This window comes from Budorcas taxicolor, chromosome 11 (assembly GCF_023091745.1).
Source record: "Budorcas taxicolor isolate Tak-1 chromosome 11, Takin1.1, whole genome shotgun sequence".
Taxonomy (NCBI): Eukaryota; Metazoa; Chordata; class Mammalia; order Artiodactyla; family Bovidae; genus Budorcas; species Budorcas taxicolor.
In genome coordinates, this window is record NC_068920.1 from 27,341,314 (window position 1) to 27,368,642 (window position 27,329).

Below are 27,329 nucleotides of genomic sequence, written 5' to 3' on the forward strand. Positions count from 1 at the left end.
GAGCTCCAGAAGAAAGAGAAATGGAGAGAAGACCATTACCTAAGAAATATTTTTTTCCAGAACTGAAAAATAAACATTTTCAGAATAAAACAGCCCATTAAGTATCCAGTCCAATAAATAAAAAGACCTGCACCAAAGCACGTAACTAAAAATTTTCAGAACACCAAGAACAAAGAAAAGAGCTTAAAAGCTTCCAGAGACAGAAAAAGGATTATTTACAGAGGCCCAGGAAACAGAATGCCATCAGACTTCCCAACCATTCTAGAGAAGTTGAGCAACACTCTCAGGATTCTGAGAGAAGCTATGTCTAACCTACAAGTTTATATCTAGTCCTGCTTACAATCAAGTTTGAGTAAAGAAAAAAAAAAAAGACATTTTCAGACATGCAGAGTCTCAAGAAATGACAGTGCCTCCCGTGAAGCTTTTCCCAAGCAGCTGCTAGAGGTGAGCTCCACAAAATCAGCAAAGGCATGACCATGAAAGAGGAAGATGCAGAACCGAACAGGGAATCCACCCACTGGAGAAGCAAAGGAGCTTCCCAGAATGATGGGGAAGAAAAATACCAGGAGAACTCAAAACACTAGATCCAAAAACCAACTAACCAGCCTGATGACTGAGGCAGATGACTGAAAGGCTTGAGGAAAAGACGAACTTGAGATTTATTTATTATTGTCACCGTGTACCAGTCCTGGTAGTTTGCAGATGGCTTGGAAATAGCTACACAAATGACAAAACTAATCAAATGAAAACTTAGAAAACTAAGAAAAAAAAATTTTTTTAAACATAGGCAATTACTAAAATAGGGAGGAGGAAAAAATATTACACGAGAAAGAAAAAGTGACTATCCTATATGGCTCAGCTGAAATAATACTTCCAGAGTAAAAATAATGTGCAGCTAGAGCACTGATTTGGAAAAAAAAATTATTATAAAACTAGAATGTAAAGAAAGAACGAGAAAGGTGTGTGTGTGAATATGGCCTGATTTGGTGGGGGGAGGAGAGAGGCAGGGGTTGGTAAGAGATCTAAATAATCATCTTCCATCATCATTACAGGTAAAATTAATAAATAATATCTAAATTTGAAAAGTAAAATAAGATATTTAAGATGTCACCAATTAGAAGGATCTCTATTATATGTCTTAGAATTTTTAAAATGCCAATTAAACTATGACATGTCATCACTTGAAAGGCTCAAAGATCTCGGAGGTATTAAAATAGAGTGAAGAGAACACGTGGTTTAGAAACATAGCCATGTATTCCATGAAAAATAGCTAATAGCTCAAATCAGATCTGTAGAGCAGGAATCCAGGTGGGAAATGCTGGGGCAAGTGGTTGCTATTTTTTTCATAATTTTTGTTAGATTGGTTGATTTTTTAGAAAAGTATATGTGCAATTTTGTTATTAAGGATTTTATTAAGTTTTAAATTAGTCAATAAGAAAATAGTATATATCAAAACTCCAATTAAAAAAAGAAAGCTTTCACTGTTCCTGGATTCATGATGCTGGCTTAAATGTCATGTAAAGAAACTATTTACCATAAAAAAAAATCTTGCAATTCTCATTTTATTACTGGTTTTAGTGGTTTTAGTTGCTAAGTCGTGTCCGACTCTTGCAACCCCATGGACTGTGGCCTGCCAGGCTCCTCTGTCCATGGGATTCTCTAGGCACAAAAACTGGAGTGGGCTGCTATTTTCTACTCAAAATCTACTACAAATGGATGGAAAATGCTATAAAACAATCCAAGACCACTCTGAAGTTACTATCTATGTTTTCTGCTCTCTTTTCTCAAACGGCACAAAATCCAAAATATAACTGCTTCTCGCCCTATTTTATAGGTATTTATTTGCCTGTGTCTTTGAGATGGTAGCTTCTCCTGCCTGATCTTTACCTACTACAGACACTTTACTTATCTATAATGGAACAGTCTCATTTCTTGCCTCCTTAGCTTGGAAAAACATTAGTTTGTAAATGGAGCATATTGACACATACGTCATCAGTGCCAGGGCACACAACCACAGGTACTGGTTAATCAGGCACTTGCTTCACTGCTTATGGGAAGCCAGATTGATTTGCAATGTGCATGCAAAAAATTTTTTTTTAAAACAGTATTTTATTCCTATGAGACCTAAACTCCTCCTTGAGAAAAGAAGTTGGTTTTGGCCCCCCCAAATCCATGAAAGAATGTGATATTCCTCAGTTTCCCACCGATTTGGCAGTATTAGATCCAGGATTATTAACTTGTCTCTAAAAAAAATTAGGCATCTAGACCTTGGGACAGAGCTCAAACATAGATTTAGCTGAAATTGGTACACAACGCCCCATTACATACACTTAAACACACAAACACAAAGCCAGATGGGATGTAGAGGCTATAGAGATCTAAAATTTTACCATACTCAACAAGCTGACACATTAGCCTGCCATCTTTCCATGGATGCTGGCAGAAGACAGGAGACTACTGGCTCAGAGACAAAGGACTTTACTGCTCACAGCAACGGCAATAGCCAGAGGACTAGCATTTGTACCTACTGCCCAAGGCTCCGTTCCCACAGGGCATTGTGAAGGGGGCGATACACATGGTGGCTTGCATTACAGCAGAAGAACCCCAAGCTTAGGCAATCCAAATCATTTTTTCCAAATATTTGTATTGCCATGAAACAAACATAACATTGAAATTTACCATTTTAGCTAGTGTTCAGCATACAATTCAACGGCTGCTGCTGCTGCTAAGTCGCTTTAGTTGTGTCCGACTCTGTGCAACCCCATAGATGGCAGCCCACCAGGCTCCTCCACCCCTGGGACTCTCCAGGCAAGAACACTGGATTGGGTTGCCATTTCCTTCTCCAGTGCATGAAAGTGAAAAGTGAAAGTGAAGCCGCTCAGTCGTGTCCGACTCTTAGCAACCCCATGGACTGCAGCCTACCAGGCTCCTCCATCCATGGGGTTTTCCAGGCAAGAGTACTGGAGTGGGTTGCCATTGCCTTCTCCCAATTCAATGGCGCCACATCTTTTAAAATGGATAGTAAACCTGCCTGACCTTTGCACTATAGGGAGGTATTATCTTTATTAAACTGAACCATAAACAAACCTAGCCTTTGCTCCAAACCAGAATTTTTTAATCTCAGCACTGTTGACATTTTGGACTGGATCCTTCTTTGTTGTGAGGACAGTCAAGTTGTGAGGAATTAGAAGATACTGAGCAGATTTCTTGCACACTACCCACTAGAGGTCAGTAGCACTTGATCATTTATAATGAGCAAAAATGTGCCCAGAAATTGTCAAATGTCCCCTTGGAAGCAAATCACCTTCAGTTGAGGATGACTGTTCCAGAGGAAGTCACTATCTGTGTTTGGAGGCTGTTCACTAGGCAAATATCCTTGATAAAGCAGTCCTGAACAAAGGCAATCTGTACCTCAACTCACAAAACATGCAACAACACCAGAGATCCATGGTGAACTGCCTCTCAACAGAGGCCTTAATCCTTACTTCTGAAACTAGATCTGTTTTTCAGACGTGTATAAAGTACTTGGCCAGTTTGGACTTGATATTTACATACACATACACACACACACACCCTTCTTCATGGTCCTTTGACTAAAGCTACAACACGAACCATTGAGATGATGAGAAACAAGTCCAAAGAAATTAAGCAGATATGGCCCAAAAGGACATATGCTCCTGTGCTGTGCTTGCTGCTGCTCCTGCTAAGTCACTTCAGTCGTGTCCGACTCTGTGCGACCCCATAGAAATGGCAGCCCACCAGGCTCCCCCGTCCCTGAGATTCTCCAGGCTGTGCTTAGTCATGTCCAAATCTTTAAGACCTCGTAGACTGTAGCCTGCCAGGCTCCTCTGTCCATGGCGATTCTCCAGGGAAGAATATTGTAGTGGGTTGCCATGCCCTCCTCCAAGGGAACTTCGCAACCCAGGAAGCAAACCCAGGTCTCCCTCACTGCAGGGAGATTCTTTACCGTCTGAGCCACCAGGGAAGCCCAAGAATACTGGAGTGGGTAGAAGATTCCCTTCTCCAGGGAATCTTCCCAACCCAGGAATTGAGCCAGGGTCTCCTGCGTTGCAGGTGGATTCTTTACCAGCTGAGTTACTAGGGAGGCCCCAAAAGGAAATAGCTGAGCCCAGGAGTTTATGATGGGCATTTCCTTTCTTATGCAAGAACTTTTTCCCTTCCTTGGGTAAATAACTAACTTTTTGCAGAAAGGAAAGTGAAGTTGCTCAGTCGTGTCCGACTCTTTGCGACCCCATGGGCTGTAGCCTACCAGGCTCCTCTGTCCATGGGATTTTCCAGGCAATAGTCCTGGAGTGGATTGCCATTTCCTTCTCCAGGGGATCTTCCCAACCCCGGGATGGAACCCGGGTCTCCCGCATTGTAGACAGATGCTTTAGGGCATTTAATACTCTTTCCCCAGATCACTTCAGTGCTTTGAAGTTAGACCTGGATACAAATCCCAGTTCTTCTACTCAACAGTATAACTGATGAGCAAGTAATTCTACCTGTAGGAGCTTACTTTTCATATCTAAGGTAGGGGTGATAAGACCTACCTTACAGGGTTGTCATCACAATTCTATGAGCTAAAAGTGCCCAGTACAGTGCCTGGCACTCAGTAAGTACTGAATAAATTGTAGTTATTGCTTCACGAACATCACCATTAGGGCAGGTCCTCGGCATCCCTGGTGGCTCAGACGGTAAAGACTCTGCCTGCAATGCAGGAGACCAGAGTTTGATCCCTATGTAGGGAAGATCCTCTGGAGAAGAAAATAGCAACCCACTCCAGTATTCTTGCCTGAAAAATCCCATGGACAGAGGGGCCTGGCAGGCTACAGTACATGGGGTTGCAAAGAGTCAGACACAATGGAATGACTAACACTTCCACTTTTTTCTTTTCTGTTCTTACTATGATCAGCTTTACACTAATGTCTCCACACTCTCACTTGGTTTTTCACAGTATTTATGACATAGCTGCTTAGAGCAAAGATCTATATGGAGCAAAGATTACCAGGCCACAGAGAGAATGACTCTAAGACCCGACTTCATAAGCATTTCGTGCCAATCCCCTGAGCTAGACAATCCTAGCTCCATTACCAATAGGTTCGAAGAAATACCTAAATAGGTCAAAACCTACTCTGACCTTTTGTTACCTGGTTTTCTTTTCTTCAAACTGAATTTGTTGAAATGGCCCAGCCTTTAGCAATCTGTTTAATCAGTCTCTCTTGCATACTTGTATTTTAATAGGCTAGCATTCTTGTGTCAAATAAGAAATCAAGCTCTGTGGACTCTTTCCAAGGCTGTTCAAGTATTATTGAGATCAATTTCCCCTACATCCCCTCCTCTTTCCGGTGATCATCCAACTCACAAGCAAAGAAATACCTATCCCAGATTACAAAACTTAAGTGATTAACAGAGAGATCTCCCTTCCATAATAATGCTATGACTTTCCCTTGATATTTGGCATTTTTGACTCGGATATAAATTAGTCTTGGTTCCCACTGCTATTAGGTGTTGTACATACGTGATGATTTCTCTTCTTTGTCTTAAAATATAATATTTAATGATAGCTTCACCGAAGACTTAAAATCCCAGTTTCCCTCAGGGAAAAAATACCTACAACTGGAGTTTATGAAAAATTGTTAGTTGTAGCTAATCCTGGGTAATAAATTGGATTTTGGAAACCTGTGTGATTTTTAACACACTAAGCTTTTCATCAGGAAGGCGACGCTTACAGAAAGTGCCTGTGGGATAATCAGGCAGTAACTTCACTGCTGCACTGTTAAGACAAACACAACTGAGAACATCGCTTTTGGAATTTGTTGGATTGTGAAATTTGCTCTTTGAAAAGGAAACATCACGTAATAGTCAGAGAACAAGTGGCAATTTCTGGTGATTTTGGATTCCCTTGAGCCTGGGATTATGAATTCTCCCTCCTCACTTAAATTCCAATCCTCCACTTAGAATTGTAAGGAACCTTACTGGATTGTATTAAAAAGCCTAAATGACTTTTATTTCTTGTGTCATTTAAGCCAGAATGAATACTACTTAGTCTCTTCTCTAAGAACATGTGTGTACACACACACACACACACACACACACACACACACACACACACACACACTTCTACAGCAGTGTTCCACTGGCCGAAAAAGAAAATCAATACACATTTAGCAAATATTTGAGCTGCATTTATGTAAGCAATTCCTTCACAAAAAACAAATTCCAACCATATCCATTTCAAGGACCCTAAAGGACAGAAGACAACAGCACTTTCAAACTGCTGTTCTAAATGGAGGACTTTTTTTTCTAGATAAAACCCCCAAGCCAATACTCTTTTGTATCAAACCTTCTCCCTCTGTTTCTCATACCTGACTCCAACCCACCTCATTCTTCAGTGCTGTTTATTGAAGATATACCACTTTCTGTGATAAAGACTGCCCTAATGGCTCCTCTTTGTAGGAATACTAGGAAAAACTGAAGGTGTTTTATTTTTAAGGTCATTCAGTCACATAGCTAGTACCTGAGAAGGTTTAACTTATATCTGCCTGAGAACAGCATCCCACAAAACTTGAAAGAAAATGGTAGTCATTGGTTCACACGTCTTTTTAAAGGCATGGTGGCTACCTGGTCCACTGGAATCTCAACTTGAGTGTCTTCATCTTCTTGGACTTCAGCTGCCCCTCGCGTTTCTGATCTCTCCTCTCCAGCTTTGAAAACGCCTTCATCTGTAATTTGAGACAAACACACAGTGAAAATCAAAATCCAATTGTGACATCATGTGGCTGAATGTTGAAATTGCAATCAAATTCCTAATGATTCTTTTTTATAGGTATTCTGGTTCCCCTTGTATTGGCAAGATTTTTGTAGCCCCCAATTCTTCTAGAATTTCACTGGGAAAAGGTTCAGTGACCAAAACAAGGCTGACCCAGAGGAGCAGGGCTGTGTTCCAGCCTCCCTCTCACCTTCTGGTACTGATTAAAACAACACAATCCTGCACAGTTATTTAGAAGGGCAAGATTTCCCACCTAATATCTCTTTTCTCTCTTCCTAGCCATGAAGCAGTGATGATGCTTGGTGTTTGAAAATACTACTTTTAGCAATTTGCCTTTAATATATTAAAACAATTCTCTCCATTCTGAGTAACATCAAAAATATTTTTACTGCAACAGAATCAGAGCTAACTCCGTATCTCACACAAATCAATCTTTTATTTTGCAGGTTTCCACAGGATTTTCACAACATATGTCTTAAAATCCTTAACTGTAAAACATAACCCAAATCTTTAAGATGTTAGGATAAGCTCCTTCGATTTGATCTCCTATAGAAAGCAATAAGGACTGTTCTCCATATTTGAAGTCATTTCAACGTCTTCCCTCTGTCTTCTCTTCTCCAGGCTAAGTAATTAAAGAATCACAGGACCATTTGTCTTTCTGTCTATCTGTTTGCCTCAGGATAGGTCTAATGCTTCAGTCATTCTCACGGTTGTTTTCTCTGCCCAGTCATTTACAACCTCCAGGGATGGAGATCCCACCTCCTTCTCTGATAATCTATCACAGCATATGATTACCCTTTCAGTCTAGAAAATGTTTTCATCTTTTGTCTTAAAAACCCCTTCTATTTCTCAAATGGAAACTTCTCTCTCAGAGCACAAATATTTAACACATTCCACATGATAATATTTCATATTGTCCAAGTTGTGAAGTCACTCTTCATAAAGCATAAAACACAACTTTACATTCGCTGAGGCTCAGTTGTATGTGAGACACAACAGGAGCAAATGTGGCCATATAAGATATAAATGAGATTCAGATTTCTTTCAAGTTGCTTACAGACTAACGAGCAGATAGAAATATACACACATCATCAATAAAGTGCCCTGATGCAAAAGGAATAAGGTCTATAATAGAGCCCTGTGGAAGCTTAGGCGGTACGGCCAAGTGAAAAAGGAAGAAAGGACGGGAGAGAGGAAATACAACCAAACTCAAGTCCTTTCATTTCTCCTGGAGAAACCACTTTCCTTTTTAATTACTTCTCTACTATCCTTTTTAAAAACCAGGAATAACAGTGCTGCCCTCAAAGCTGATTAGACAGGTTAGATTAATTCACATAGATTAATTCATTTTTTATTGAAGTATAGTTAATTTACAATGGTTTGTTAGTTTGAAGTATACAACAAAGTATCCAGTTACACACACACACACACATATATTCTTTTCCATATTTTTCCATTGTAGGTTATTATAACATTGAATATAGTTCCCTGTGCTATACATTAGGTCCCTTTTGTTTATCTATTTTATGTATCAGTTCATTTCAGTCACTCATTCGTGTCTGACTCTTTGGGACCCCATGGACTACAGCACGCCAGGTTTCCCAGTCCATCACCAACTCCCAGAGCTTGCTCAAACTCATGGCCATCAAATCAGTGATGTCATCCAACCATCTCATCCTCTGTCATCCCCTTCTCCTCCTGCCTTCAATCTTTCCCAGCATTAAGGTCTTTTCTAAAGAATCAGTTCTTTTCATCAGGTGGCCAAAGTATAGGAGCTTCAGTTTCAGCATCAGTCCTTCCAATAAATATTCAGGACGATTTCCTTTAGGATGGACTGGTTTGATCTCCTTGCAGTGATCGATACTATTTTATATATAGCAGCATATATATGCTAATCTCAAACTCCTAATTTATCTCCCCCTACCCAGTTGCTATCCTCTTTGACAAGCATGTTTGCTGTTTGTGTGTGTGTGTGTGTGTGTGTCTGTGAATCTGTTTCTGTTTTGTAAATAAATTCATTAGGATCATATTTTAGATTCCACATATAAGTGATATCATGTGATATTTGTCTTTCCCGTCTGACTTAATTGATCTAATGGTTATGTCCTGACTCCATTGACTCTTATGACTGAAAATGTGAATCCAAAATGAAATTGCAGCTCAGCATATCAGAAGAAAGAATACAGAAAAACAGAAAATGTATGTGGTGATGTTTTCACATACTGATGTTTAGCTTGGAGTAAATGCAGAAAGTTTTGGTCACAAGCTCAACAAAATGATTCTTGAGCTAAGAGAAGTACAGGGAAGGACACTTCAAGGGGCAAGGAAAACAGCTTATAATTATTCTGTCCAAAAAGAAGAGAAGTGAAAGGGAGTAATCCAAGTCTATAAAATCAGAGTCAACAAGAAGAGGGTAAGTGGATATTTGTCTCTCCATCAAATTCTGGAACACGAACCTCAACAAAATAATAAACATTACATTGATGGTAGAAGACATTAATTAAATGATAGAAAAATGAATTCCCCTGTACTCACATGTGGAGTTCATAATTCTGAGAATGTGTAAAGGCAGAATAAACTAATTTCAAATAAGGCTGCACATTTTATCAAACGTTATCTCCAAAATGGTTGAAAAAGGAAAATTCAGTGTGTTTGACATTCCTTTCTGCCTTCTGAATTACTTTAAAAGACAACAATCATAGTAATCCACACAATGTCCTTTAAAGACAGATGCTGGTCCCGGTAGACTATGACCTATGTCTGTGACTTTTGGGGATGACATATTTGCATCCGAGTGTTGCACTTGCTTTCAAAGAGACCACAAAGAGAAACCTACAGATACTAAAGAAATATATTGTTGGTGCTCACATTCATTGAAATGTTTAACTGTATCCAAGCAGAGCTCTGGATGGCTTACAGATGTGTTTTAGGATAAACATTTCACAAGCAAAGAAGAATGAGATCAATAATAACAAATAACATGGAAAGGGCACTGGAATGGAAAAATGGCAACCATGAGGACAGAAACAGCAAGTAGCCAAGTCAACAAAGCTCAGCATTGTGTACCGTGACAAAACCACAGAACACAAAGGTAAAAGTGTTTGGTTGAGGGGTGGTGTAGGATTTGTTCCTCACCGAAAGGAGATGTGCAAGCCACCTCCTTCAGTAGCACGGAGCAAGAAAGGAAGGTTGGAAATAAATAAACAGTGATGGAAAAAGGAACAGCGAGAAAGTTACTTTATGATAAGAAAAAGGACTTGAATTTTTATTAAAAATGTATGAAATTTAAAATAGAGGAATACAAATTTCTAGTGGAAATTTTTTAAATAGCATTTTTTGATTATAGATTATTTAATATGCATGCATGCATTTTAGAAAACTTGGGAGATGAAGAAAATAAACATCCCATGACCCAGAGATTCTCTCCCCTACCTCTCACATGCTCACACACACACACACACACACACTCATAAAACTGAGATCCTAATGTATATATAATTTCAAAAGACTTTTTTTACTTTAAAACCATGTCGTGAGTATTTCTCATGTCAGTAAATGTTATTAGAACACATAATAAATTGATGGGTCCATAGTGTAATTAACGGATGATGAACCTGGATTCTTGCATATTCCCATACTTAGAAAAGAAATAAAACCATTAACTAAGCTATCTGTTCCTCAAAAATAGCACTGACCTTCTACCAAGATGAGTGGTGGATTGAACATACCCCTTTGTCAAAATCACATATGTACTGGGCTTCCCCTTTACCACTCCAGAACAGTTCTTCAAGCTCTCAGAGACTACCTCCCAGGTTAAAATCCTCAGACTGGCTCAAATAAAATTCTCCACTTCTTTCTTAGATTGACTACTGACAAATTTTTTTCATTGAAATCACTACGTTTGTTTTTTTTTTACATGAACATATCTATGATAAAGTTTAATTTCTATCAATAAATTAGGCACAAGAGAATATCTGAATTTCCAGCACCACTCTTCTTTTTTTAATATTTTCTTTTTATTGATTGATTTGGCTGCACCAGGTCTTAGTTGTGGTATGCAAGATCTTTCGTTGCAGCATGTGGGATCTAGTTCCTGGACCAGGGATTGAACCCAGTCCCCTGCATTGGGAACACGGTTGTCTTAGCCACTGGACCACTAGGCAAGTCCCCGGCATCACTACTGTCGCACTTTGGGGCCACTATTAAGTAAGATAAGGGTTCCTTCGAACACAAGCACTGCAATACCTCTACAATCCATCTGGTAATCAAGAAGGTTACTGAAGTGTTTAAAGAGTGGGATAAGCTGGACAAAGGGCTGATTCACCTCCTGGGCAGGAAGAGGCAGGAGGGCGTGAGATTTCATCGTGCTTCTCACAACAGCATGCAATTTAAAACTTATGAATTGTTTGCTTCTGGAGTTTTTCATTTAATATTTTCCAATCATCGTTGACTGTGGGTGACTGAAACTGCAGAAGGCAAAACCACAGATAAAGGGAAACTACTGTACTTCATTCAGGGCCAAACCGGATGTTCAAAAATATGACAAACATTCATGATGAGTGTTCAAAGGCATGTGAATGTTAAAGGTGAAAGTTCAAGAGCAGGCCTGAAAACTAGAAAGCTAAAAAATAGCACCAAAGAATTGCCAACAAGGCCAAAATACAATGGTAAAGAATTAGAATGATACAGTATGTTCCCTTTCTGTAAGTGCCACAGTAAATGGGGCAGATGGGGAGGATAAGCTGGGAGATTGGGACTGACATATGCACACTACTATAGATATACATATATATACATAATAGATAATTATTAAGAACCTACTTATAGCACAGGGAACTATAGTTAATATTCTTAATGATCTATATGCAAAAAGAACCTTAAAAAAAGTGAATATGTGTTTAACTGATTTACTTTGCTATTTACCTGAGACTAACATATAACACTGTAAATCAAATATACTCCAATAAAAACAAATTTTAAAAAAGAAAATCACAAAAAAAGGCTACTAAACACACACCCCATGGAGAAGGCAAACATAAAACATTAAAAACTTAAAACACCTGCTTGCAAGGATAACCCAAGAAATTTAAAATTTTTGTGAAAATATTAAGTGTTTCAATATAATATTATGCAGCACTTCAAAATCAAACTACTTTCCCTTTATTATGACTGCTTATTTAAACTTGCACAGTAAAGTTAGATCATAATGGCAACCATTATGTGCAATGATTGTATAGGTATTGCTACCAATAGTTCAGATGTCCTAACCACAACTCATTAAGGGTAGGTGCTACCTAGGGTCGGCTTTCCAGGTGGTTCAGTGGTAAAGAATCTGCCTCCCAATGCAGAAGACGTAGGTTCTATCCCTGAGTTGAGAAGATATCCTGGTATCCTGGAGAAGGAAATGGCAAGCCACTCCAGTATTCTTGCCTGGAAAATTTCATGGACAGAGGATCCTGGCGGGCTATACTCCATGGGGTTGCAGAGACATGCTTGAGAGACTGAGTATACAATCCACTGAGAGGAAGGGGTTTAGCCTCTAATGGGACACACAATTACTTTTATTGTCCCTCAAGTTTACATAAAAACAGAAATTTAGTCTTATTCCATCCCAATATCAACAAGTGCCCCTTTTTGTCATATACCGCCTGCCTGTGAAATTTTGGTGCACCAATAATCATCTTACCCACATTCAAGATTTCTTCTAACCCTTATCACAAGCTTTAACATAATTTTCAACTGCTCATGTGCCAAAGACTCTCTAGTCTATATCAGCCTCTTCATGGATCCGCAAGTTCATATATCCAATTACCTAACTTGACAATTCACCTTGGATGTCTAATGGGCATCTCAACCTTAACATGGTCATAAGAGAACTCTGGGTCCCGAGCCTAAACTATTCATCCTCTATATTCCTCATCCCATAACACAGCACCACCACTCAATCCCAAACCTGGGAATTCTCATTCCCATCTTGCTTTCATTCCCTATATCCATTCCATTCTAGCCCTGTCAATTCAATCCTTTTAAATATACCCCAAATATGTGAATATTATTTCCAGCTCCACTATCAATTTGGTTCAATCACCACTATTGGTTGGAGGGGCTATTACAACAGCTTGCAAAGTAGCGTCCCTCTGCTTCTACTCTTGATTTCCTGTAGATTGTTCTCCACACAATAGTCAAGTAATATTAACAGATGATCAGAATTACTAAGAAACTCTCTAACACTTTCCAACATACACAGAATCCAGGTTCCTTACCATGGTTTACAGAGATGTAATCTGGTCCTGAACTCCCTTTTAGACCACGTTTCATATCAGTTTCTCTTTGCCCATTAAATTCCAGGTGCATTTTGTTTCTCCAACAGCAAACTCATTGCTACCTTATGCCTTTGTTGTTTTCACACCTTCTACCTGGAATGCTCTTCCCTCCCTTTTTCCATGATTAGCTGTTCCTTCTCATTCAGATCTCAGGAAACCTGCCTTGTTCCAATTCAAGTCATTCACCACAATGCTCAGTTTTAACTCTCTCACTAGCATTTATTACTAGCTGGTATTTTTCTTGCTTATTTGGTGTCTTAGTGTTTCTCAGTCTCCACCAAAGTGTTGGCTCCAAGAGAGCAGGTACCACACCCTACTGTCCATGGTTCTGTACCTAGCATAGAAGAGAGCTTGGCACACAGGAGTTGAAAAGGTGTTTGTTGAAAGAATGAAGAGCAAGCACTCAAAAATATTTGCTGCATGGAGACAGAATATAAAGACAGTACAATGTAAAAGCCACTGCTGCTGCTGCTGCTAAGTCGCTTCCGTCATGTCCGACTGTGCGACCCCATAGATGGCAGCCCACCAGGCTCTGCCGTCCCTGGGATTCTCCAGGCAAGAACACTGGAGTGGGTCTCCATTTCCTTCTCCAATGCATGAAAGTGAAAAGTGAAAGTGAAGTCGCTCAGTCGTGTCCGACTCCTAGCAACCCCATGGACTGCAGCGCACCAGGCTCCTCCATCCATGGGATTTTCTAGGCAAGAGTACTGGAGTGGGGTGCCATTGCCTTCTCCAAAAGCCACTAGCCCGGTCCATTAATTCTTTGTGTTGTTACAGGGTTTTTGCCCTAGTCTGGCCACACTTGGCACTATAGCATTTAAATGAGGAGAGGGATAGAGGGAAGTGAACAGAAAGAAGACTGGCATAAAAGCTACACAGGATCAATACAAATGAGGCTATGTGTGATGGGCAAAATAACATGCTATCCAAGATCTCTCCACCCAGTTAGTCACTTCATGTAGCAGAGGTGAATAAAGATTGCAGATAGAATAACCGTTGCTAATTAGCTGACCTTGAGATGGGGAGATTATCCTAGGTTATTCTTGTGGACCCAGTGTCATCACAAAGGTCCTTGGAAATGAAGGAGAGTGGCGGGGAGATCAGTGCCAGGTGAAGGACCATGGGGTCATTGCTGGCCTGGAAGATGGAAGGAGGCCATAAACCAGGGAATTGCAAACAACCATCAAAACCAGCAAAGGGCAAGAATAGAAAGTTTCCTCTTAGAGACTCTAGAAGGACTAAGCCCTTGCCAACGCCATGATTACAGCCCAGTGAGGACCATTTTGGAAACTCTGAGCTCCAGAATGGTAAGATGATAGCTTCTATGTTGTTTCAAGCCACCACGTTTGTGGTAATGTGTTACAGTTGTAACAGGCAACTAATACACCAACTGCTCAAAACTAATGATCTGGAAAGAATAGCAGGGGCAAGAGCTTTCACAAATCAGCTTTCTGACTCCTGCAGACACCTGCTGAGGGAGGGCAGACACCCCGTTCCTCCTGGTCTGAAGGCACTGGTTAAAAAACCTCCTGCAAGTGTGCAGCCTTCTGTTTTCCTTCTCTGTTATTACCTCCATTTCTCACTCCCCTACAATGCACAAAAAAACACCCACCCCAAGATACCCACACATTTGCCAGAAAGGAGAAGGGATTCGATTTTTTTTCAAGTCCTCCCCTACCCTAAAATCTTCGTTATAAAAGCCATTTGCTAACAAACTAAAGAGCGAGGATAAATTTGATACACAATACTGCTTTCATTCAATTACTACACTGAGGATCAAATTCAATGCTTGGATGCACACTACAGTGAAATTCAGCTCTAATCTTTTTCCTTTGAATCATGAATAGACATTTTAGTGTATATTACACAGCAAAGCAATAACAAACACTCTAGTAAAAATAAAAATGCTCCTCAATTATTTTTCACTTATCCCTTATGAATTTTATTGCCTAAAAAATGAAAGCAGAGCTGCTGAGGGAGGGCAGTCATGTCATCATCATGTAGTTTGTAATAAATACGAACCTGTTTCCCCTACAGAAATGGGATACAAATGCTTATGCATTTTTAGCCTTTCCACAACTACAATGGCAGAAATGAAAGCATTTCCTTATTTCAGTGCATCAGTATTTAGTTTAGTAACATTGCAGAATTTTAATATGTTAAAACTGTAAATGTTAAGTAAGAAAAGAGGCCAAATAATGAATGATACGTTCATGTAATTGGTGATAATCAGTATGTAAGCCCAATAATCTTGTTTAAGGCTCCTCTTGTGACTCAGTGGTAAAGAATCCATCTGCAATGTGGGTTCAATCCCTGGGTTGAGAAGACCCCCTGGAGTAGGAGATGGCAACCCATTCCAGTATTCTTGCTTGGGAAGTCTCATGGACAGAGGAGCCTGGCAGGCTACAGTCCATGGTGTCCCAAGAGAGTCAGACACGACTTGGCAACTAAATAGCAACAAAAATCTTGTTTAAAGGATACTTTCTCACCAGATTTATTAAAAATTCTTTTAAAATCGTATTATAAACTATAATTGAATGTGTTCAGTATTTGAAACTGATACTTCCCTGGTGGCTCAGACGGTAAAGCATCTGTCTACAATGCGGGAGACCTGGGTTCGATCCCTGGGTCGGGAAGATCCCCTGGAGAAGGAAATGGCAATCCACTCCAGGACTACTGCCTGGAAAATCCCATGGACAGAGGAGCCTGGTAGGCTACAGTCCATGGGGTTGCAAAAAGTCAGACACGACTGAGCGACTTCACTCACTCACCCAGAACTTATCAGGACAGAAAAAAAGAAAAATAACAGAATAATGGCCAGTTTTAAATAGTTTCTGGAAATACAAGATATCTATTAAGTGGAAGCTCTATATGTAAATAAGAAAGTTTAGTGTGACCATAAACACTTTACCATGCTTTACTACTGAGACTTTCTCATAAAAATATTAAATTAACTATAAAGTATTGACTTTAAAAAGCAGCTCATTAAACCCAGTAAATTACTGAGAAAAAAATGTGAGCAGCAAGGAGTTTATGGCTTTCAGTATATAAGATAATATTCTAAGAAGGGAAAAGTACACAGCTCTGTTTATAAGGAAAATCATGCTGTCTTTATCTGTGTCATCAATCACTAGAGGCAGAATTCGAAGTAAAATTGGTAAGAAGGTGACACTCAAATAATGTTCATTAGCTAATATGGTTAATGTAAACTATACTCATATGTGAAATATATTTAGTTTCCAATAAAACCCTTCCCAGATCCAGATTGTGGTCATCACAACATCTTAATGAAATTCAGAGAAAGCACTTTTGGAAAGTGGACCCCGCATGAAGTTTAGCAAGTAGTGATTTTGAGAAGGAAGAGGGATTCCCATGTGATAACACTTCCTGATGAAGAGGGTACTGGCCAGCCCTTCTCTGATCCTCATAACAACTTGTACAATATCTCCTTTATAGTGCTCCCCTGAATTAAGGTTTATTATCATCAGGCAGAATGAAAAACTAATCAAGTAACAGCTAATGTTCTGAGTACATCTAATTTAGTACAGCCATATAACCCGAATGTTTTTTAATCACTAATCTTCCCCATATGTTTCATTATGACCCATAAACTCAAATGGAAACTCTTTACAGGAACAAGAATATCATAAGTGAGTGATATTTTTCTTTGGAAATTTAGAATATTATATGAAAAAAACTTTATCCATCCACTTAAATAGGCTAAGTTTTCTTAACTGCAGCTTGAATGGTATCTGGCTTCTTTCTGCGTTCTGACTCCTACTCTAGATATTATCATCTGATATGCAATTGATGTTTAAATTTGACTATTAACTCTTTGCATAGAGTTAATCTTAACCATTTTGATTATTTTACCTTGACTTTAAATGGGGATAACAAAATTTGCTAAGTGTAGGCAGAAAATAAAAGTAGTATTATTACCATTGATTTCCCCAGATCAAAGGTAATTTTGTTCTTATCCCTTCATTTCTATTTTATTCTTTTTAGATGTTTTAGATTTTCATCAAAATCAGCAATATTCAAAGAACAAAGAATAAAACACACATATATATAAAATATTATAATTCATGACAAAATTGTTTTATAATCTACATCAATTTTGATATACTTTATAAAATTCATAACAGATACATGGATCTGAGAAAAATAAGATACTTCTGAGTTGGATTACCTAAGCCAACCAGTATATATAGCTTTCATTTTTTTCATTTCTAATTTTGTAATCATATAAAAATTACACTGCAAATTAGGTTTAGTTTATCAGAATAATTGAATTGTTCCTCATTGGGTCCCAGTGACTTGAAATTACTTAATAAGTGACTTAAAATTCACGATTCCTGTTCTTAATTCTGGCTAATCCAGCTACCTCCAAATGACCTTGTGTATTTTAGTCTGTAAAAGAGCTACCCATACTCAAGTTACTTCTCTACCATAGAAAATGTATCATGGTTGTGGTTCAGTTGCTAAGTCGTGTCCGACTCTTTGTGACCCCATGGACTGCAGCACACCAGGCTCCCCTGTCCTTCACTATCTCCTGGCATGAATTTGCTTAAATTCATGTCCATTAAGTCAGTGATGCTATCTAACCATCTCATCCTCTGCTGCCCCCTTATCCTTTTGCCTTCGGCATCTCCCAGCATCAAGGTCTTTTCCAATAAGTCAGCTCTTCGCATCAAGTGGCCAAAGTATAGGAGGTTCAGCATCAGTCCTTCCAGTGAATATTCAGGGTTGATTTCCTTTAGGATCGATGGGTTAGACCTCCTTGCAGTCCAAGGAACTGTCAAGAGTATTCTCCAACATCACCATTCAAAAGCATCAATTCTTTGGCATTCAGCCTTCTTTACCATCCAACTCACATCCGTACATGACAACTGGAAAATCCATAGCTTTGACTATACCTTAGGTTTTACTATCATGGTAATAAATGGCATACTTGCATATAACAAAAAGAGGCTTATTGTCTGGTAGGAAACTTAAATGGTAAAACCAGTAGAATAGAATGGTAACATAACTAGTGGTACACAGACTGCTAAATATGCATAGAGGGGACTCCCCTAGTGGTCCAGTGGTTAAGACTCCAAGCTTCCAAGGCAAGGGGCATGGGTTTGACCCCTGGTCAGGGAATTAAGATCCCACAAGCTGCGAGGAGTAGCCAAAAAAGAGAAAAGCTATGGGCAAAGTGAAAGACAACTGCAAAGGAGTAATCAGTATTAAAGAATGTCCTCCAGCTTTGGCATCGCAATGATCTGGTCAACTAGGTGAAAGCACTTTTCAGTTCAGTCACTCAGTCGTGTCCGACTCTTTGCAACTCCTGGGACTGCAGCATACCAGGCCTCCCTGTCCATCACCAACTCCCAGAATTTACCCAAACTTATGTCCATTCAGTCAGTGGTTCCATCCAACCATCTCATCCTCTGTCATCCCCTTCTCCTCCTGCCTTCAATCTCTCACAGCATCAGGGTCTTTTCAAATGAGTCAGTTCTTCGCATCAGGTAGCCAAAGTATTGGAGTTTCTGCTACAACACCGTCCTTCCAATGAACACTCAGGTCTGATTTCCTTTAGGATTGACTGGTTTGATCTCCTTGCAGTCCAAGGGACTCTCTAAAGTCTTCTCCAATACCACAGTTCAAAAGCATCAATTCTTCGGCGCTCAGCTTTCTTCACAGTCCAACTCTCACATCCATACATGACTACTGGAAGAACCATAGCCTTGAGTAGATGGAACTTGGTTGGCAAAATAATGTCTCTGCTTTTTAGCAGAACATAAAAGTCAGATTATATCGGGGTGCAGAATAAAAGAGTGTGCCTATCAGAGAACAAGGGTAATATGAACCACTCTTGGAAGATGATGAGCTATGAACTGGAGAAGAGAGACCATAGTCATAAATCCTAACTCAGAGGCCTGATGCCACAGAGTTGGACTGTGAAGAAGGCTGAGCGTCGAAGAATTGATGCTTTTGAACTGTGGTGTTGGAGAAGACTCTTGAGAGTCCCTTGGACTGCAAGGAGATCCAACGAGTCCATTCTAAAGGAGATCAACCCGGGGATTTCTTTGGAAGGAATGATGCTAAAGCTGAAACTCCAGTACTTTGGCCACCTCATGCGAAGAGTTGACTCATTGGAGAAGACTTTGATGCTGGGAGGGATTGGGGGCAGGAGGAGAAGGGGACGACCGAGGATGAGATGGCTAGATGGCATCACTGACTCGATGGACGCAAGTCTGAGTGAACTCCGGGAGTTGGTGATGGACAGGGAGGCCTGGCGTGCTGCGATTCATGGGGTCGAAAAGAGTCAGACACGACTGAGCGACTGAACTGAACTGAACTGAACTGAATAGGGTTAAATCCCACTTCTTCTGACTCCTGCCTTCCAAAAAATTTGTCACAGATGTCAGCACCATAAAGTTGTTGCTAAACCTATGTCCCTAATGCACAAGCATGTCTAATGAAATCCAAGCCTTCTTGCAGGAACCCAAACAATCCCCATTCACCCATGGCCAAGTTAAACCCAAATGGATCATCTTCATGTTGATAATATACATGCAGCTGGAATTCTATTTCATGAAAATACCATTCTTACTATACAGACATTTATTGGAGTTTGAACCTTAGCCAAAAATCCTAAAAGGATTACAACATGACAGGCTGGCTGTAGGTTGTAAGGGATATGGGGAGAGAAGCCCACAGGCATCAACCATCCCAGGAAACAAGTCACCTTCAACAGGCATGCCTGAGTGAAAGCATTCTATTTAACACTAGCGTGGTCATTCAGAATCATTTCAGACAAAGAAATTAAAACTCCTTAGCTTCAGGAAACCACTAAGAATTCATGCAAGGAATCTAAAAACCAAGAGAAACCAGAATTGTAAATTTTCAAATTCTCATCTGCAGTTGATCGACTTAAGGTGGAAGACTGAGATCATGCTTCTAAAAATTGTTCCCAAATTACATATACACCATATAATTAATGGATTAAAACCTAGCTCAGATATGCAAATAAAAATGAACTGAACTGAATTTCCTTTTTTAAAAAGTTGGTTATTAATCCCAATTATTTCTAAATTACAGTTTAATCATCTAAGGCCCTAACATTCACTTTCCACTTACTAGCAATAGTATGCTTTAAAATACTATGCTTAAAAACACCAATCCCGCTAGAAGTGTAAAGTAAGTATAATATCACCACTTTCAAAGCTAGCCTAATCCTGAGATGGGTGCTAGTGATGCTGTGAACTGTGGTCCTCACTCAGGGTCGTGACATGTACTGTGAATGTGCAAATCAGTCTTCCGGAAAAAAAGAATGTGGATCAAATCTAATTGACACAGGTAATAGATCTGCATTATTCTTTGTTCTCAATTTAACCCAGCATTTTACAGGTTTGTATGCTTCCATTTGCTTTAGAGAATCAAAGTGAGATCTCTTTAAATGCTTGGCATTTCAGGTGTTTTTATCTGTTCCTCAGCAATTTTTGAAGAGAAAGATAAATTGTTATCAGAGCTAATGCTTTGCTAAAGATATAACTTAGCTTTGATTGGTAGCTAATCTTCCATCTTAACATAAAATGGGAAGTTAAAATATACCCAATTTAGCATATCTTTGAAGACACATGCAGTCTACAACTCAAGGAACTGCTGTTAATAAATGGTAGATAAAAACAAATTTTTGCATACATTTTTCTCTGCAATATCTACTGTGTCCCGAATTTTAAATAGTCTGAGATAAATTCATTTAAATGAGTCTGTTGAACTCCATGTTAAGATGATTATCTAACCACAAATATGTCCATATATCATGTACAGATTTATATCAGCAATTGATAGACCATCAGATATAAAGTGACCATATATCAACTTAGTACCAAATTTGAGAGACTCAAGTAAACATAAAATGCTCAACCATCAATGGGAAGAGAGCTAAACAGCCTCAATTAATAATGAGAAGTATGAAAATTAGCTACAAAATAGTACTATTTATTATGAAACTATCAAGGAACAAAATTCAAAACAGATCAAAACGAATCAGCCAGTATTTTGCTCACTTTGATTTGATGTTGTTCTGACAACAGGTATTGACTAAATACCCACCAGATTCTGCACTCTTTTCATTTAATGTTGTGACTTAGGGATTTAGTTTGGGTCTATAGCAAAAATCAATGTATGCTGTATGATTGCAAAGATAGAAAACATTTTCCTCTAGCATTTTAACCTATGATTGAAGTTTATCATCTAAGAATTTCACTCCAAAAGGAATAATTCTGGTCCCTTAAGCTAAGGAATGGTATCTTTCAGACATCCTTGCTTTTTTTTTAATTAAACTGGTAATTGACAAATACCAATCATCTACTTGTTTTAATCTTGGAGAGAAGGAACAGAAATAAAATATCTTTCATTGAGTTTTTCATTACATTTAATTTTTAAGTATTTTCATTGCATTAAGGCTGGTAAGAATTAACTTTCATTTGATTATTATAATATTTCACATATGTGCAGTCAAGATAAAACACAAAGATCGGTAAACCTAAGATAGTATCTATTTTAGGATAAGTGGAGATGCTTACTGTTCAATAAAGAAACTTTCTTCTTCAGCATTTACCTAGAGCAAGATGTAGATTAATAATAATGGTAACAATATTAATGGTGATGATCAGCTAATAATTACTGGATGCTTATTATATGACATTCATCATGCTAAGCATATTACATGTATTAACTCATTTAATACCAAAGCAGCTTTATGAAGTAATTACCAATATTTCCTGCATTTTATATATGAAAAACAGAGGTCCTCTAAAGGTCGTAGGCAGCGGGCAGTGAAGCAGGATTCAGACCTGGCAATCTGACACTAGAGTCTGTGTTTTTAATGGCAGGTTTCCCAATCTACCGATCATGGCTCATTAGTAAATTGTGGCATCAATGTAATGCGCTGCAACTATGTTTTTTTAAATAAGATAGAAGAAAACAGAAAATATATTGTCAGCTTCATGGGCTTGTGATCTATACTGTCTCATAAGGCCCCATTCTATGAAAAGCCTCCAACTTGGCTTAATGATCTGCGGCCAGCATCTTGAAACTGAATAATTTTAGTTTTGAAGGGAAGTCCAATGAGACAATGCAACACGTTCATGAGGAGAGGATGCGTGCACGATACATGTGCCCATGGTTCCCTGTCTTAGGTGATGCCTGGTGAGTACAGAACTCAGGTGGACCCAGGATGCATGGGTGACTGTCAAGACCCAAAGTGAATACAGGATAAGCACATTACATCTGTATCCAAGAAAGGTGTGGTGGGACCACACTTTCCAAGAAAACCAGAACTTGCTTCCAAAGAAGAAAGAAGGCAATGGCCTTCTAAGAAATAAGAATGACCGAGGATAATCCTATCCTACTCTTTCTTACTCATGTTACTTTCCTGTAGTAGTCAATCACTTCTGCTGAAAATGACATAGAAGGAAAGAGAAACATAAGGCAACCCAGAGTCCTGTTCTTTTCGGTCCTTCCTTACTCATCAGTACCCCTAAGGCAGAGAGCATTATAGAATGTGCACATTAAAAATGAAACAAATAGTTGTGTTAGTTTTATATGGTACTTCCACTGTTCTGATAAGAACAAAATGCACAGGCAAGTATGAGCTAAGACATACAAATTGTACAATTTTGGTGATTTCATATATGAGCTAAGTGATCTTATACTATAACATTCTGGCCTTGCAGGTTATAAAGACAAATGGTACAATTCATCTTAATAATTTAAACATCTAATTTAATTTTTCTTTACTTAGAATGACAACAAAAGCAGAATAAACAAAACATCGTGACAAACTGAGAAAGAAAGAGACCATGGAAGAAAGGAAAAAGTATATATTTAAGTACCTTTAACAGCACCTTTTTCCTGCATTTTAAACAAAAGGTCCCACATCTTTATTCTGCATAAGACCCTGCAAATTATAGCGTCAGCCCTGTGCAGTACACATACCGGGGTAACCACTGTTTCACAAAACTTTTATTTCGTGAAACAAATATACACAAGCAATATGCAGGGCTTCCCTGGTGGCTCAGTGGTAGAGAATCTGCCTGCCAATGCAGGAGATGCAGGTTTGATCCCTGGGTCGGGAAGATTCCCTGGGGTAGGAAACGGCAACCCACTCCAGTATTATTGCCTGGAAAATCTCATGAACAGAGAAGCCTGGTGGGCTACAGTCCATGGGGTCGCAAAACAATCAGACACAATTTAGTGACAAAACAGTATATGCAGGTGTACTGTCTCATGATGTAAAGAAAAGGTTTTTTTCATATGATGAGTCAAAGAGAGTTTAAAAAATCACTTCACTACTCTAGAGAAAATAAAAGGCATAAAAACGCTCACTTCTTGCCACCCTGGAAGATAGTCCACTTAACGAGGACAATGTAGTTACCTGAATTCCTGCTCCCTGTTACGTTCTGTTTCAAATCTAAACTCCTCTGTTCAATTCCTGCTGCTGCTGCTGCTAAGTCGCTTCAGTCCTGTTAGACTCTGTGCGACCCCATAGACGGCAGCCTATCAGGCTCCCCCATCCCTGGGATTCTCCAGGCAAGAACACTGGAGTGGGTTCCCATTTCCTTCTGCAATGCATGAAAGTGAAAAGTGAAAGGGAAGTCACTCAGTCATGTCCAACTCTTAGCGAGCCCACGGACTACAGCCTACCAGGCTCCTCCATCCATGGGATTTTCCAGGCAAGAGTACTGGAGTGGGGTGCCATCGCCTTCTCCGGTTCAATTCCTAAAGACCCTCATAATTAGGACTGACTTTCCTACTGACTTTCCATAGCTCTGCAACTTGACCCCTCAACCCCAGGGGAACATGATGGCACTCACTTCCCTGTACTCTTCATTTCCCGGCCTCTATTCAAGCAATCTCCTCCCAGCCACAGCACCGGCCCATCCTTCCTTCCTTCCAGACACAACTCAGGGGCCCCTTCCCCCAGTGTCTTTGTCTTTCGCGTGTTTGAAATTTTTATACTTACTTCCTGTACCGTAACGGTACCACATTATGGACAATTCAGATGTTGCCCTAGAAAAGATATGAGATTATCTCATACTCATTTCTCCCACATCCCATGACATTCAAAGTGGTTGGGCTACATACAGCACTCACTATGGAGCCAGGAGACAGAGAAACAACGCAGTTTTTTTGAACATCTACTAAATATGCTAACCACACTCCCCGTGACTACCCTGTGAAGTAGGTGTCTGTGGATGACTTTACAGATAAAGAACCTGAGGTTTAAATAACTTGCCCAACTTTCATAGAACTAGGACCAAGGCCTAAGCTTCTCCCAAGCTTCTGCCTTTTAAATGGTACCTTGGAAAATATTAAGGTAATGAACAACAAATCATGCTAATTAGACCAAACCTGAGCAAATTCTTTCTAAGTCACAGGGAAGAGCTGTTTTTGTTTGTTTGTTTGTTTGTTGAACTTTAAGGCTGCCTTCTAAGTTATGGATGAAAAAAAAGGCAAATTCAAATTTGAAAATGCAAATAGGAGGTCTGGGTGAGAAGGTGGACGGCATGTGAAGGAGGGTGAGTAGTTTTGACAAACAAGACAAAGGGAGAGAATACTCTTTTAAATAAATAAAAATTATAGGATAATGTGGGAATTTAAACTCTGGAAGAATAACAGAGAACTGTCAATTTTTTAAAATTGATGGCTCAGGCATAGAGCACAAGGCATGAGCTTGAGCCCGGCATATGCCGTGGAGGGAGCTGGACAAAGAAAAATGTTTCATCTGTTTTGTTTCATGAATGGAAAATAAAGGACTCTATCTGTGAGCTTTTCTTTAAAATCTTTAACCTACTATTGAATCTTCTAACCATCTCTTAGAATAATTTTTCTTCCAGATGAAGTAAAACATTTTTTCCTAACTGAGGGTTTAACTGTTAGACTCCTTCCATAAAAAGCATAATTGTCAAAATAACCACAAGGTTTAATACCTGATTATATCAGAAATCTCAGTGGAAATAAAAATGTTAATGTGGGATTCGAGTGTAACAGGCATTAATACACAGTACGAGAACATCCATAACGATTTTATTCTTAGCTCAAAAGTGAAAAGCAACAGATTTAATTTCAGTGTTAAAGAAATTCTGAAAAACCAACTGTTTTCCTTAGATGTTCCTGAAGCTTTTGTATATCCTTTCTCATTGAAAGGAGAGCTGAGATCCCTATAAAATAACAGTACATCCATAAGGCAGTGGAATCAACTAGAATACAAATAAAAATAATCAAAAAATCAAATCACCGTTTAAACAGTGAAGTCACAAAGTTTCACTATAATCAAAGTTATTTTTATTTCCAATAATATTTGCTTATTGGATATATTTTCTTTTGGAGGGAGCAAAAGCTAAACTTTCATGGAAAAAAAAGGACTGATTAAAATGTGTATTTTCATACGAGTATGTGTGCATTAAAAAAGATCATGAGGTTCTTCCACAAAAAGTCCATGGCCAAATGGACTGAGTACACATTAATGAAATCCACACCTGGGTATAAATGGAATCCAGCAACCCCCTATCAGAAAACATTTGGAAAGGGCTTTTAAGCAAAGAGAGAGCTCATTATATCATTGCGATTGTGTCGAAGTGAATTGACTTCTTTATGAATGCTATTCTAAGAATATTCATACCGTCCAATTTGACATTTAAATGTGTTACATGTTGTTCTTAAGTATATTTTAGGCTGCACATTTTTAAGTGAGATGATAAAACCATATGCAATGGTCTTAAGGGGCCACAAAGGAAGCAGAGACCAGGATGATATTTCTGTATGCCTGTGAGCTGGGGAACTCCACTCCAACAAAGACAGCTATTCACTGTTCTGTTAATTTAGCAACTGCAAAACTACCTTTTGTGTATTCAGCATCCCCTCTCACTTTCCCAATATTTTACAAAATTCATGTGGCTTGCAACAACTTTACCTTAAATTTAGAAAGGCCTTCAAATTGTCAGAGAGGGTACACACTGGCAAATTAATGATGCCATGAGTTACTTACATTTTATATACTGCATAAAAAGAACTTGTAAATAGGAGGGTTTACCTATATGACTACCCACACACATACACACTTGTGTGTGCATGCGCACACATACACACACACTATTATGCATGTTCTGAGACTGTAGCTCTTTGGTGGACCCGAAGCTCTCTTTTTATTTTTAAGGAAACTTTGAATTCTCAGATATTTCTAGATTTTCTTTTTGTTTATTTATGGTTGTGCTGGCTCTCTAGTTGCAGCAAGAAGGGGCTACTCTCCAGCTGTGGTACGTGGGCTTCTCATTGTTGTGGCTTCTCTTGTTGCAGAGCATGGGCTCTAGGGTGTATGGCCTTGCAGTTATGGCGCGTGGACCCAGCAGTTGCAGCTCCAGGGCTCTAGAGCACAAGCTCGGTAGTTGTGGTGCCTGGGCTTAGTTGCTCTGTGGCATGTGGGATCTTCCCAGATCAGGGATCGAACCTGTACCTTCTGCATTGGTAGGTGGATGCTTTACCACTGAGCCACCAGGGAAGCCTCCCTTTTCCTTTTTAATTTGACTAATTTCACCTAAATATATATTCCTCCCCAAATCATGGCAATTTCTTGCTTTAAAATCATGTGCTTCCATTCATACCAAAGCAGTAAAAAACAGTATATCACACTAAAGCATAATGAGCAAATCTCCATACACTCCCACATAACGCTGTGCAACACTGACATCCAATATTTCTGCCACATGTCTAGGTCCCACAGTTCCACTTTCTCCTGCTTATAGTTCTAATCACAAATTAGCCAACAAGTATTTATTCTTTGTGATCTGTGTGCTTAGCATTGTATAAGGATAAAAAGACATTTAACATGTAACACTTTCCCAATAATGGATATGTATTCTAATTAGAAGTGGACAACCGCTAACTGACAAACTTCGGTTGATACCTGCCTCTCACCCACTTTGATCCTGGTATAAGGCCAGCATTCAGGACATAAAGATGAACAAAGGCACGTCCCTGCCCTAGAATAGATCATGTTCAAGATAAATAACATTTTATATAACAGGTACCATAATGAAGGTCTGTGCAAAGGGCAAACGGTACTCTAAAAGAAGAGTGCTTATATCTGGGACTTCCCTGGTGGTCCAGCGGTTAAGAATCCACCTTGCAATGCAGGAGACATGGATTCAATCCCTGATCCAGGAACTAGGATCCCACACACC

The 27,329-nt window shown here is 39.2% G+C and overlaps 1 protein-coding gene across 1 annotated transcript in view; it reads right to left on the reverse strand.

Annotated features, from left to right (window-relative positions):
• Window positions 1-27,329, reverse strand: part of DCDC2 (doublecortin domain containing 2) — a 142,935-nt gene that overhangs the window by 18,866 nt on the left and 96,740 nt on the right. The window contains exon 8 of the mRNA XM_052649238.1: window positions 6,625-6,725. Within this exon, the coding sequence (XP_052505198.1) occupies window positions 6,625-6,725 (101 nt within the window). The remainder of the gene's footprint in view (window positions 1-6,624; window positions 6,726-27,329) is intronic.